The following is a 14,007-nucleotide window of genomic DNA, read 5'->3' on the forward strand; positions in this document are numbered from 1 at the left end:
TCTTTTATTTTTTCCTTTCATTTTCTTTTTCTTTAAAAAACAAAATGAAACCAAAAAAAGCCTGAAGCAAAATCTTTTTAGGAGTAGTTACAGATATTACAGGGGTGGGGGTGGGGGCACTAAAACAAAAGAGAAAAGCACCAGTGAGATCTTTCCCATTTTCTTCTCTCTGCCATGGAACACGCACACCAATAGAGCCCAGGTCACTTTTATGCCCTCTTCCCTTGGAAAAAGGAGGAACAGAAGATTTAAGAATTTTGAAAGGATTTTTTCTTGTGTGAGTGTGTGTAAAAGTCAATGCTATAAATCTAAAACGAGGTCTGTTTTTTTAAAAAAGTTCTAAAACAACAGGAGAAAAACACATGGACAGAAACTCCTCGCGGAGACCTGCTTCCTTATGGATGGAGGCTCTTTTGGAGGAGAGTGTGAAGGGCAGAGGGCCCTCTGCGCTGGCGGGACCTGCCCCGCCCTCTACTCCCCCGCCGTCACCCATCCTCTCTCCTTTTAAAAAGCAAAACCCCACTGTTGGGACCCAGGGTGCCTCCGATCCCTGCTGGAAAGTGCAGTGGCTACTTGGCGTCGAGCTTGGCCATCTCCTGCACGTAGATGCCGATGGTCTCACTGTCAAAGAGCAGGAAGTACACGTTCTTCAGCGAGGACGCGCTCGAGTCGTCAAAGTGGGCCGAGATGGCTTTGAGGGTCACCTGCGCCGCCGTCTGTTTGGGAAAGCAGTTTCTGTGCCAAAGCAAAAGGAGAGCTGATGTCATTTTGGTCCCTGGCACCCATGGGAGCATGAAGTGCCTTTGTTCTTACGGAGTGGAGCCTGGCGGTGTGCAGGGCTGGTCCGTGCATGATCTCCTTTGACCCTAGCCAAAGGGATGGACGGGGTGGCCTGGAGGGGGCCATGTTGCCCCACTTTATAGGTGTCACACTTATTCGCAGAGATACAATGATTTAATTAACTAATTCATTTATTTTGAGACGGAGTCTCTCTCTCTCTGTCACCCAGGCTGGAGTGGTGGCACGATCTTGGCTCACTGCAACTTCTGCCTTCCGTGATTCTCCTGCCTCAGCCTCCCGAGTAGCTGGGACTACAGGTGAATGCCACCATACCTGACTACTTTTTATATTTTTAGTAGAGATGGGGTTTCACTTTGTTGGTCAGGCTGGTCTTGCACTCCTGACCTCAGGTGATCTGCCAGCCTTGGCCTCCCCAAGTGCTGGGATTACAGGTGTGAGCCACCGTGCCCAGCCAAGCACAATGATTTTAGTCAGGGTCATAGGGCTGGCCAAGTTAAGAGTGCCCTGTATTTTATTTTTTATTAAAAATTTTTTAATTAGTTATTTTTTTTAGAGGCAAGGTCTTGCTTCGTCACTCAGGCTAGAGCTCAATGGTGTGATCATAGCTCACTGCATCTTTGAACCTCTGGGCTCAAGTTATTTGCCTTCTATCTCAGCCTCCTAAGTAGTTGAGACTATAGGTGTGTGCCTCCATGTGTGGCTAAATTTTTTTATTTTACATTTTTTGTACAGACAGGTCTTGTTGTCCAGGGTGGTCTCAAACTCCTGGCCTCAAGTGATGCTCCTGCCTCAGCCTCCCAGAGCTGTTGAATTTACAGGCACGAGCCACGGTGCCAGCTCCCTGTATCTGAATCTATGTCACCTAACCAAATCAAGCTTGAATTTAAAAATGCTAGCCATTCAGCATTAAAAATGGGTGGTCTTCAGAAAAGTAAACAGAAATTTTATTAGCTCCCTCCAAACTGGTTCATATGCTAACCAGATTGTTTAGTAAAGTGCAAAAATGTGTGCTCCAAAACCTGTCTTCATAAATCCTTTTTTGTGCACTTAATACTTCATAGGCACAGCCCCATGTCATTTCAGCATTGTGACTCTGGGTGGGTTGATGAAAGTTTGTTAAAGGCCTCAAGTGCCATCCACCGGGCTGGGCCACAGCACCAGCTTCTGGGGACACAGCCAGAGTGGTCATTAGGGGTCAGCCACAAAGACCCCTGGGGCAGGTCCAGGAGGATGCCTGTTAATAGGGATTCTTCCCGCTTGTATGTAGTCCAGCACAGAACAGCACTGCCATGGTCCCCCCAGTGAATGAATGCATCTCACAGCATCTCTGGGCCTGGACTGTTGAGACTCAGTGCTGCTGGCCTAGGTTGAGATATGATTTCAGCAGGAACCTAGATCTCATTATTTTCCTCTTGGCCTTCCCAGGACACAGCTATGAACTATGGCTATATTATAAAGGGGCAGCTCTCAAGATGAGAGGGTGTTCAAAATTAAAGCAATGGAGTGGCTAGGGGCATGAAGGGAGAGGATATGTTGTATGTGAGAGCAGATATCCTCATTACTTATCTGAAACAATGCCCAGCTGGGATCTGTGACAATCCAGTCCTTCCCCAACCTCCTCTTCAGCAATCCCTTGGGGACAGACTTTCATTTCTCTGGGTGCATTTCTCAAAGCCTCGAACTCCCAGAGCAGCAACGGAATTTCCTGGGGATTCTGGAGCCAGAGGTTGGAGATTTGAGGCCTGAGATTCTGCATTCTAACCTTGGTCGCCGCTGCCTGCCTATGGACTACATTTGAGTAGCAAGGCCTTTGAGCCTGGTGTTTTCTGATCATGTGTCCTAGACATAGACAGCTGGTGGGAATATGGACTTTGAACCTGGAAGGCTCTCAAAAAATAACGCACCATCTTGCCTCTTCCTCCCCCTCCTACCCTGGGCTGCCTTCCTCCCTGGGCTTTAACATCAAGGAGGCAGTGGGGCTGGCCCCAGCCAGGGAAGACCTGCTGCCTATGAGCCAGTGAGCTTGCTTCCCCGTGGGTTCTGAAGAATGAAAACTGGGTTTCCTGTCACCTGGTCAGCATGCGTGGCTGTGCTGGCAGTCCTTGGTCATATCCAGATCAGATGTAAGTAGAGTGGGCAGCTGATTTCCGGGGAAAAGGCTGGAAGAATCAACTCAGGGGAACTTCACTTTTTTTTTTTTGAGATGGAGTCTCGCTCTGTCGCCCAGGTGGGAGTGCAGTGGTACGATCTAGGCTCACTGCAGCCTCTGCCTCCTGGATTCAAGCAATTCTCCTGCCTCAGCCTCCTGAGCAGCTGGGACTACATGGCCGGCTAATTTTTGTATTTTGAGTAGAGATGGGGTTTCACCATGTTGGCCAGGCTGGTCTTGAACTCCTGACATCGGCCTCCCAAAGTGCTGGTATTACGGGCATGAGCCACCGTGCCTAGTGGGGACTGCATTCTTACCTGCCGCTGGGGAAAGGTGGGAACGCGACGGACTTTAGTTTCTTGTCCTCCGCTGCTGACAGGCAGTTTTTGATGGTCTCTTCAAGTTGTTCTTCACATTTGTCGGAACCCCACTGAGGGATGTGACAGTGGATGACAAATTTGGCTGCGAGTCCACTGGATTGGCTGACAGCAGCTGGGACACAGGAGAGAAAATGCCGCAGGTTATTTCCTAAGGTTTCCTAGGTTGTAGTCTAACCCCATTGTGTACCCGTTAGATCTATGGGAGACAAGGCAGTGAAAGAGACGTTGGCTGGACAGTATCCCACACTTCTGATGTGGACTCTGTTTAACAGAGAACGAGAGCTGGGTTGGATCACTTTGCAGTTAGCACAGCTTTGGGTAGAAGCGATTACATCACTTTCATATGGTCAGCCAACTAGTGCCTGGGCTAGGGCTACCTCCTCACTATGGTTCCTAAAGGGACACATTAAATCCTCTGTGGTGGCTGTGGTAGGTAAAGTGATGGCATCTCAAAACATACACATCCGAATCCCTGGAATCTGTGGGTTTTTCCTTACATGGCAAAAGGGACTTTGCAGAGCTGATAAGTTAAGGATCTCGAGATGGGGAGATGATCCTGGACTGTTTGGGTGAGCCTGGGGCCTCATAAGAGGGAGGCAAGAGGGTCAAAGGCAGGAGAAGGCCATGTGATGATGGAAATGGGGATTGGAGCGATGTAGCCAGGAGCCAAGGAATGCTGCTGCCTAAAAGCTGGAAAAGGCAAGGGAGGGACCCTTCCCTGAGGCTCCAGAAGGAGCCAGTCCTGCCAACACCAGGATCTTAGGCTCCTAAAGAAGAAATTTGTGTTGTTTGAAGCCATGGACTTTGTGGTAACTTGTTACAGTAGCCACAGGAAATGAATACAGCGGCTTTTATTTTTTTTATTACTTTTTTGAGACAGAGTCTTGTTCTGTCACCCAGGTTGGAGTGCAGTGATGCCATCTCAGCTCACTGCAATCTCCACCTCCTGGGTTCAAGTGATTCCCCTGCCTCAGGCACCCAAAGTGCCAGGATTACAGGTGTGAGCCACCATACCTGGCCTATAGTAGCTTTTAAAAACTACATGTGCCTGGGCCCCACCCCACAAGCTCCTGACTCCATAGGTCTGGTGTAGGGGCTTATGCTTATGTGATTTCAGGACCTTCTATGAGTTGAGAACCACAGAACTTGATTATATAGTTCTTTGGACATGGATTGCCATTTGATGATCTCTACATGCCCTGTAGAGAGTGAGGTTTCAAAAGCTGGTTGTGAAATTGATTTAGGCCAGCCTCGTCTCAAACTTTCAATCATACTCCTTTGTTTTACTGTTTACTCCCCTAAACATGGTCCCTATAGGTGACAGAGTTGATAAGCCCCGTGGCTGTTAAGCTGGAGGGAAGTCCCTGTGGCTGTTGGTCCCCAGGGGAGCAGTTCTCTTGGATCTGACTGGGCTAGCTGCAGCTTCAGCCACCAGCTGCGTACCTCCACGCCACCCTGCACCCTGTGCCCCTCCAGAAACCCGGGAACCGGCATAGTGAGGATCCGTGGCCCCTAGGGGCAGCGCTTGTAACAGAAATGTGTGTCCACCATATTCCAGAGTTGTGCGTGGGGTTAGAGTCAAAGATGGACTGGAAATCTATGACAGCCACCTAGTTTATGATAAGTGTTTCCTGGCAATGTACAGTGTCAGGGATCACGGACTGCACTTCCTTGCATGGGTGGAATCCAAATCCAAGGGACCCCTTCATCCATCAGGGGAGGCTGTAGGCTCCTTGCCTTCCAGTGCCTGGCGGGGGCCCAGTGTCATCACTCGTGAACGCCTGAGTGCAGGACTCAATACAATATCAGGCCACACAATACAGTGAGGTCCTGGGCGGGGCCCACCATGCATGTTGACTCTACAACTGTGTATATTTGTGCACCAGAAGCAGGGTGTCTCTCTTTGGCCTGAACAATGATGCCCCTCAAACTGGGGCTGCTCTGCTGAGAACCAGGGGATGGGCCTTGCTTGCCCTGTGCGATCTTCCCGAGCATCTGGCTGCTATTGCATGCTGGACGGAGTTTGGCTTGTCACAGTCATGGCTGATTTATTTCATATGTTTTAAAACTATAATCATGTTACTAGCAGAATGGTATTAATCCTCTAATGTAAAGTCTTATTATTTTTGAGATAGGGTCTCCCAGGCTGGAGTGCAGGTGCAATCACAGCTCACTGCAACCTCCACCTCCAGGGTTCAAGTGATTCGATTCTCCTGCCTCAGCTTCCTGAGTAGCTGGGATTATAGGCGCCTGCCACCATGCCTGGCTAATTCTTTGTAGAGATGGGGTTTCACCATGTTGGCCAAGTTGGTCTTGAACTTCTCACCTCAAGTGATCCACCCACCTCAGCCTCCCAGAGTGCTGGGGTTATAGGTGTGAGCCACTGTACCCAGGTGTGAACCACTGTACCCGGCCAAAAGTCATTTTTTAAATAAAAGAAATATGTTCCTATTGGCAATGTCAAACATCCAATCAAGGAAAAAACGACTTTCAAGGTAGTGCATGATGACATTTCAGTCCAAAACCAAGGCAACTGGAAATGGAAAACGTGGCTTGTAGCCGTAATGCTTCGTAATGTTCTCTAGAGGTGTCGAGGATGAGGGCCAAATTATTGCAAGGGTGGGGCCCCGGTATTTGGCATAAGCACCTATCCACATAATGACTGGGGGCATTCTCTTACCTAATGTGATGTCGCCTGGTGAAGACCTGCATTCTGAGGGTGGCAGTGCTGCCGCTAGGACCTTCTAGAACCTTCCCTCAAGTGAGCCATCACAGTTCTTGGAGTCACTACAGCAAAAGGGGACTCTAGGGTGGCCCCTTGTCCTGCTGAGAGGCTGCTATTGCTGATCCCTGGTTTCAATGAAACTGTGGGTTTTCTTTCAATGGTGCCTCAGTTTCCCACAATGGCTTCTCTTCTTCCTGCCTGTCTGGACCCAGTGTTCTTTCTGCTGCAGCCCCAGCTCCTAAGCAGCCATCCGCAAGCCATTTTCCTCCTTAGCTTTCAACAGGGACCTGTACCTCATGACCTTTCTGGTGCCCCAGGGCTAACGTGTGTCTAATAAAATGGTCATTCTCTCCTGAAACCTGATTCCCCTTTCCCCCTCTCAGTCACTTCAGACACCAGTCAGTTTCCTCTGTCTTGTCTCATTCCAGGCCCATGTAATTCATTTTCACCTTAACTCCACTCCCACCCTCATCCAATACTGCTTTCTCGATGGTCTTCGGGCCCCAGGCCTCGTGCTAAACCATCCTCCATATGGCTGCTGGAGTCAGGTTCTTTAACCTCCACATTTAAACTCAGAATCTGCAACTGCTCCTGATCGAGAACCTGGCCTTATAGCTGTCCTCCCAGGCTGTCTTCAGGGTCTGGCCATCTCTCCTTGGAGTCTGTCCATTTCTTGCTTCTTCTGGACGCCTGGTCATCCTCCAGCCAGTGGGCTCAGTCCCCTGCACACACTGGGTCTGGCTGCACCTCTGTCTCCACACCCCTCTGTCCCTGACTCCCTCACCCGTTCTCTCTGGGCCTCTGCAATGCAATGCAATGCAGTAGCCAGTTGTGCTAAGTGATGTACGGTGTTACCCTGGGCTCCCTGCCTGGTTGTAAAGTTCAGGAGTGTTCAGGGCTTACGATTACATCCACATCCCGATGTCTGCGCCCTACAGCGCACACTGTAGATGCTTAACATGAACTGCTTCTGCCCCAGATGACATCTTCACTGAAGCACTTTTGTGTTCCTTGCTGCTGCCTGGCTCCTACCACAGTGACTGGCAGGCAGGTGCTCAAATATTCAACAAATGAATGAAAGGCCTGACTTTTCGTCAGTTTGCTCAGCCTGGAAACTCTGGCCCTACGCTTAGCTCCAGCCTCTGCCGCCCTGAACATGCAGCATCACTGCCTCTCACTGGCTCTGCTCCTGAAATATTTTCTTGATCCACCCTCCTCCATCCCCTGCCACAGGGTGGACCTGCACTGCAGTTGATCTGTTTTAACCATGTTAAGATGCACTTTTTTTTTGTTTAAACATTTTAATATTGTTGAAATCAGGAAGCATCTTAGAATTGCTATCAGCCTAGGGCTGAGTTCTTCCAGAAAGAAATTATATTTACTTCTGTGTCACCTGGGGACACTACCAAACTAAGGCTATGTCCCACTCTCTCCTCTGCCTGCGGCTTTGAGTGGCACTGGATCTGGTTGCAAACCTTCAGGAGCACTGGCTTATGGTTCAAAATTTTTTTATTGTTGAGATGGAGTCTTACTCTGTTGCCTAGGCCGGAGTGCAGTGGCACAATCTTGGCTTACTGCAACCTCCGCCTCCTGGGTTGAAGTATTTCTCCTACTTCAGCCTCCCAAGTAGCTGGGATTACAGGCACATGCCACCATGCCCGGCTCATTTTTGTATTTTTAGTAGAGATGGGATTTCACCATGTTGGCCAGGCTGGTATTGAATTCCCAACCTCAGGTGATCCATCCACCTCTGCCTCTCAAAGTGCCGGCTATTACAGGCGTGAGCCACTGTGACTGGCCAAATTCTTTAGTGAGCCTTTTTTTGGCCCTTGTCCATTGGATGCCCAGGTCAAGATATTTGCTGCTCCTTTCTGCACAGTGAGTTCATGTCTTGCTTGCGGTTATACTGAATGTGCCCCTGCTTTATGTGGGGCCTATTAGATACCTTGTTTTGGAAAATGTAATCTTTCTTAGTGGTACATACAATAGGAGTGTATCTTACAACTGATGGTGTTTTTAAATGAAATGCAATGTGGCGAACTGTCTCCCCTTCTCCATTTTCCCCAGGGTGCAACCACTGGCTGGCCCAGGCCATGGCTTCTTACCCCTAACATACCTGCACCCATTTCTTAGCTCAAAATTGTGTCCTGCGGTCCTCTCCTTCCTTCTAGGTTCAGGTGTTTCTTCACACAGCCTTTTGTATGCCTTCCAGCTAGTGTCTGGATTGCTGCCTCTCAACTCTGCATGTCTGAAAAAAACATCTTTTGTCCTCATTCTTGAATGGTAGTGTAGCAACATGTGGAATCCTTGGTTGACAGTTTCCTTTCTCCCCCTCAGTGCTTTGAAGCTATTTCTTTCCTGTTGCCAAACATCTCTTTTTGCTGATGAGAAGTCTGCTGTCACTGGAAGAACCATCATTTCTTTACAAATGATCTGCTGCTCCTCTCTGGTTACTTTGAAGGTTTCTTTTGATTTTTGAATTTCTGAGGCTTTACCACAACACTGCAGGTTTTGGATTTATTTTCATGCATTTTACTTGATATTTTCAGCTTAAGGGCTCATGTTTCATTCTGGAAAATTCTCAGCTATGATCTCCTTAAACACTGCTTCTCTACTTTCTATTTTCTGCCTTTGGAACTCTGTTTAGAAGTGTGTTGGTGCTGGGCATGGTGGCTCCTGCCTATAATCCTAGCACTTTGGGAGGCTGAGGTCAGAGGATCACTTGAGCCCAGAAGTTTGAGATTAACCTGGGCAACATAGCAAGACCCCATCTCTATTTAAAAAATAATTTTAAAAAGAAGTGTGTTGGAGCCTCTCATTCTGTGTAGAGCAGCTATTTTTTGCTCCTTTGCACCCTATCAGGCAGTGTCTGGGGATTCTTCCCCACACCCAGGCCCCCAGTCCAGATGTGGTCTTAGATGCCTGATTCGGGGCTTGGTCTCATGGTTATATTGGAGATGTGGAGGACCCAAACGTTGAGTCAGGGGGCAATGTGGCCCTGAGCTTGGGTGAGGGGCTCTCTTCTCCCTTCTGCTATCCTAGAAAGACAGATTTTACACAAGCTGTAGCCCTGGGCAGTGCCAGAGCTTTGGCTTCCTGTAAAGGCGCGAGTCTCATGCAGCCCCTTGCTTTGAGCAGTGAGCCAAGCCCTCTTTATACGTGAAGCAACTCTGCATCTTACAGACCTGGAGCCCAGGCCTGGGGCTGCTGCTGCTGCTCTCCTGTCTCCATCTACACAGAGGCTTATCTTGTATTTGAGTGTGGCTCTGTCTTACAGTTTTTAAAAGACACTGTGTCTATTACTGTTATGCCCATGGGGAGTGGTGGGTGCAGATTTAAAGTGTGGGCTCTTGTTCTTTCCTGGACTAGAAGACCCCATTACTTTTATAATGTCTAATCAGGACAGCCCCCTGCTCAAGCTTCCAAGGGCCCACGTGTCCATATAGGGTCAGATCCAGACCTCTTCGTGCAGCCCACAGGCCTGGCCTCATCCTGGCTGCTGTTTCTCTCCTCCCCTGTGCTGACCCAAGACTGCAAGACCCATGTCTTCTCATATGCAGTGCTCCTATTGCCCTCCGCATCCCACACCCATGGGGTCTCCAGCCTCACTGCAGTCCTCCCACACTCCCCTATGCTGAGGGCATGCTTCTGCTCTGTGCTCTACTTATGCATCTGAGGGCAGCAGTGGGTTTTATTCTCCTCTGAAGCCCTGCAACACTTGGCACTGATTGAGGGTACAAGGGTGAACTGACTGGGAGTAATGTCGGTGGGAACATGGATCTGAGGTTGGATCCACCAGTCAAAAACTTGGCCAATAGCCTGGACACAGATGTTCAAATAAAAACATGTATTGCAGCTCTACTCACAATCACCAAAGGTGGAAACAGCCCAAATGTCCATCAGTAGATGAATGGTTAAAAAATGTAGCCGGGCGCGGTGGCTCACGCCTTTAATCCCAGCACTTTGGGAGGCCGAGGCAGGCGGATCATGAGGTCAAGAGATCGAGACAATCCTGGTCAACATGGTGAAACCCTGTTTCCACTAAAAATACAAAAATTAGCCAGGCATTTGGCACACGCCTGTAGTCCCAGCTACTTGGGAGGCTGAGGTGGAAGAATAGCTTGAACCCAAGAGGTGGAGGTTGCAGTGAGCCGAAACTGTGCCATTGTGCTCCAGCCTGGCAACAGAGCAAGACTCTGTCTCAAAAAAAGAATATTATTCAGTCATGAAAAGGAACAAGTACTGACACATGCTACAGTATGGATGAACTTTGAAAAACAATGTTAATTGAGAGAGGCCAAACATAAAAGTCATATATTGCGTGATTCCATTTATATGAAAAGTCCAGAATAGGCAAATCCCTAGAGACAGAAAGTAGATTAGTGCTTGCCAGGGCCTGAGGGGGCACTGGGCATGACTGCTTAATGCTTAGGGGATTTCTGAGTGAGGTGATATCAAAGCTCTGGACTAGGCCTTGGTGATGGTTGCACAACATTGTAAAAGAGCTTAATGCCACTGAATTGTATGCTTTCATGTCGTTCCAGTGGGCGGGAGCAGTGGCTTACGCCTGTAATCCTAGCACTTTGGGAGGCCTATTCAGGTGGATCACTTGAGATTAGGAGTTTGAGACCAGCCTGGCCAACATGGTGAAACCCCATCTCTACTAAAATACAAACACTAGCCAGGCATGGTGGCATGCGCCTGTAATTCCAGCAACTCTGAGGCTGAGGCACGAGAATCGTTTGAACCGGGGAGGTGGAGGTTGCAGTGAGCTGAGATCGCACCACTGCACTCCAGCCTGGGCGACGGAGTGAGACTCCATCTCAAAAACAAAAACAGAAACAAAGAAAACAATAGTTGCAGCGGTAAATCCTGTGGTATGTGTATTTTATGATGCACATGCAAAATTCGCCCAGTGGCTCTAGATCATTTTGAGAGATCTGATGCAAATTGACCTGAATTATTCAGACATATTGCAGTTCCCTGGACATCTGAAAGGATATCCATGGCCTGGGCCTGCTCAAATGACCTGAGATGCTAAAATAGCTTTCTGATTAGTTACGACATACTTTGTCTCATAGCTGAACAGGCATGAGGCATGTGAGGCTGGAGACTCCAGAGAGGAGGGTGAGGCCATGCTGGAGACAGGAGCCCAATTCCACACTTACCTTCGGCGACTTCCAAAGGGCCTTGGGATTTGCGAAGCTCCTTTACTGTTTCCAAGAACTCTTTCCCCCCAGCCTTTTCCAAGGCTTTACCTGCAAAGGAGAGCAATGGGAAGCCACTGTGGTTCTTTCAATGGAACAACACTGTGCGACGTAGTTGTAGTAGACCAGGAAAAAAAAGCACTGTTAGAAACTCGGAGTTGACCTCCCAATTGTTATCCTGGTCTGCCAGTGGTCACTGGAGGCAGGGGTCTCTGGGCCGCCGTCTAGCAGTCTTAGATTAGCCAGCTTTTATAAAGGATCTTGTAAGGGGTGACTTGGCCATAAAGCAGTCTCATGGCCTGAGTCCTGTAGATGATTTAAAAAGAAAACAAGAAATGGAGACTCAAGTGTTGTGCCCTACAGGCTTAGTATTCATGTTGAGAGCCCTGGAGTCCTGGTCCCATGGCAGTGCCAGCAACATACTGTAAGTGCTTGGGGTCAAAGGGCAGACACAGGCCCAGGGCAGCCTGGCATGCTGTCCCCCCAACCTCATGCTGTTCTCAATGAAGAAATGCAGAGAGGCCAATCTCTAAGGACTTTCCTGCCAAAAGATGCCCTGAGCCTTTGATGTTGGGGAATGCCCTACTTTTTATTTTCTTTTTCTACCTCAGCTCTTGCTTCTACACAGGCCAAGGGGAACCCCTGGGAGATGACAGGACGCCACCTCTGACCCCGCAGGAACCCTGCCTGCGTGCCCCTGTGCATCTCGCTCTCCTGTCTCTGAGATGACATGGGTGTTTTGTCCAGATTGGGATGACTGCTGCTTTGGGGCAGCAGATGAGGTGTTTTTCAGGTGTTTTCATCTTCTAATGAACTCGGTGATCTGGATGTCTGGGGAAGCCTCAGCTCTCTCTTTATGATCATCACCATTATTCTTGTTCAGTTCAGAGTCTTCCTCAGGGCCTGGTGGTGATGATTCCCACACCAGAACTACAAGTGTCACTGAACACGGGGAGGGTGTGTGGAGGGGGTTTCTTCATTAAAGTGCTTGGATTTCCATGATGCAACTGAGAAATGGAGACTGTGCATTATACCCAGTACCTCCGAGGCTCCTTTCTGGCCCCCAGATTCCTGGACGCTGTTGATTTATTGAGTCCAGAAGCCTGGAGAAGGTGGGGTAACTGAAGCTGGCAGCCCGTTCATGTTGAGAAGCAAGGGACTAGGTCTACACTGCTGCCCTCTGTATTCAGGTCAACAGCCAAATGGGAATGTGTGGAAGGGGAATCCACCCTCCTCACTGAAGGCTTTTAAGAAAAAAGCAGCCTGGAGAGAGGTAGTTTCTCTCTACAGAAGCATTCCTGAGAAGAAAAGAAGTCGTGCTAGAATGAGAATACCACAGCTTTGCAACTCCTAATGAATGGTGGAATCTGGAGAAGAGGCATCAGTGGCCAGCAGCATCACACGAAGACAGACAACCAGGCATGATACGCCTCCTGAGGCACGAGCGCTCGCTGCTGACCAAGGAGTCTTGGCAAAGTTTCAAACCTACGCCTCATGAAACCTCTAGATCCAACTACTGAGTTGTAAAAAAACAAAGAAACATGCTTCATGATGCCGGGAGGATGTAATCAACAAAATCTGCACTGTATGAAACCCCACAGGACAAATGGCCCGGCTTCCTCAACAAATGAATTGCAAAGAAATAAGAATGAAATAGAGATGAAGGGGGAACCTTTGGTCTAAGAGACTTATCAACCAACTGCTGTGTGTGGATTTGCTTGGATCCTAAATCAAATAAACAAATTTTCTTTTTTTTCTTCCTTTCTCTCCCCCCTCCCCCTCCTTCCTTTTCTTTCTTTCTTTCTTTCTCCCTTCCTTCCCTCTTTCTCTCTCTCTCTCTCTCTCTCTCTCTCTCTCTTTCTTTCTTTCTTTCTCCCGCCCCCTTCCTCTCTTTCTTTCTTTCATGAGACAAGATCTCACTCTGTGGCCCAGGCTGGACTGTAGTGGCAAGATCCCAGCTCACTGCAGCCTGAAACTTCTGGATGATCCTCCCGCCTCAGCCTCTCACCATAGCTGGGACCACAAGCATGTGCCACAATGCTGGCTAATTTTTGTATTTTTTGTAGATGGAGGGTTTTGCCGTGGGCCCAGGTTGGTCTGGAACTTCTGAGCTCAAATGGTCCACCCACCTCAGCCTCCCAAAATGCTAGGATTACAGGCGTGAGCCACTGTACTTGCCCTCCCCACCTTTTAAAATAAGAAATAGGGGTCCCACTGTATTGTCCAGGCTGGTTTCAAACTCCTGGGCTCAAGCGATCCTCCTGCCTCAGCTTTCCAAGTAGCTGGGACTACAGGAGTGTGCCATTATGCCTGGTTTAAACAAATGTTTAAAAAACTTGACATTTATGATGTAACTGGAATGGGAACACTGGTAATTTGCTGATATTGCTCTTTTTTAAGGTATGACAATGGTATTGCACCTGTGTTGTTAAAAAACTGCCCTTATCTTTTAGAGATCATTGTGAAATATTCACAGATGACATGTGGAAGTATGTGGAAGGGGTAAGAGCTGAAACAAATGTGGCCATGGGTGCTGATTATTGCCTCTGGTTGCATAGGGTTTCATGATACTTTTCTGCTGTTCTTGTGTATGCTCAACTTTTTCCATAATAACATAATGTTTTGAAAAGAGTAAGGTGGGGCCTTGGCTGTGGGATGGTTAGTTTGGGTGATGGTGGTGGAGAATGGAATCATCATGGGAGGGACTCCTCCTAACACAGCAGCAATAAAACACCTGTCAATTAC

At 48.5% G+C, this 14,007-nt stretch overlaps 1 protein-coding gene across 1 annotated transcript in view; it reads right to left on the reverse strand.

The window, feature by feature from the left end:
• Positions 1-2: 2 nt before the first annotated feature.
• The window catches only part of MACROH2A2 (macroH2A.2 histone), a 56,061-nt gene continuing 42,056 nt past the window's right edge, over positions 3-14,007 (reverse strand). Inside the window, exons 7-9 of the mRNA XM_035268107.3 lie at positions 11,224-11,313; positions 3,268-3,442; positions 3-735 (exon numbers count right to left, since the gene is read on the reverse strand). Of these exons, the coding sequence (XP_035123998.1) occupies positions 570-735; positions 3,268-3,442; positions 11,224-11,313 (431 nt within the window). The 3' untranslated portion in view covers positions 3-569. The remainder of the gene's footprint in view (positions 736-3,267; positions 3,443-11,223; positions 11,314-14,007) is intronic.

This window comes from Callithrix jacchus, chromosome 12, assembly GCF_049354715.1.
Source record: "Callithrix jacchus isolate 240 chromosome 12, calJac240_pri, whole genome shotgun sequence".
Classification (NCBI taxonomy): domain Eukaryota; kingdom Metazoa; phylum Chordata; class Mammalia; order Primates; family Cebidae; genus Callithrix; species Callithrix jacchus.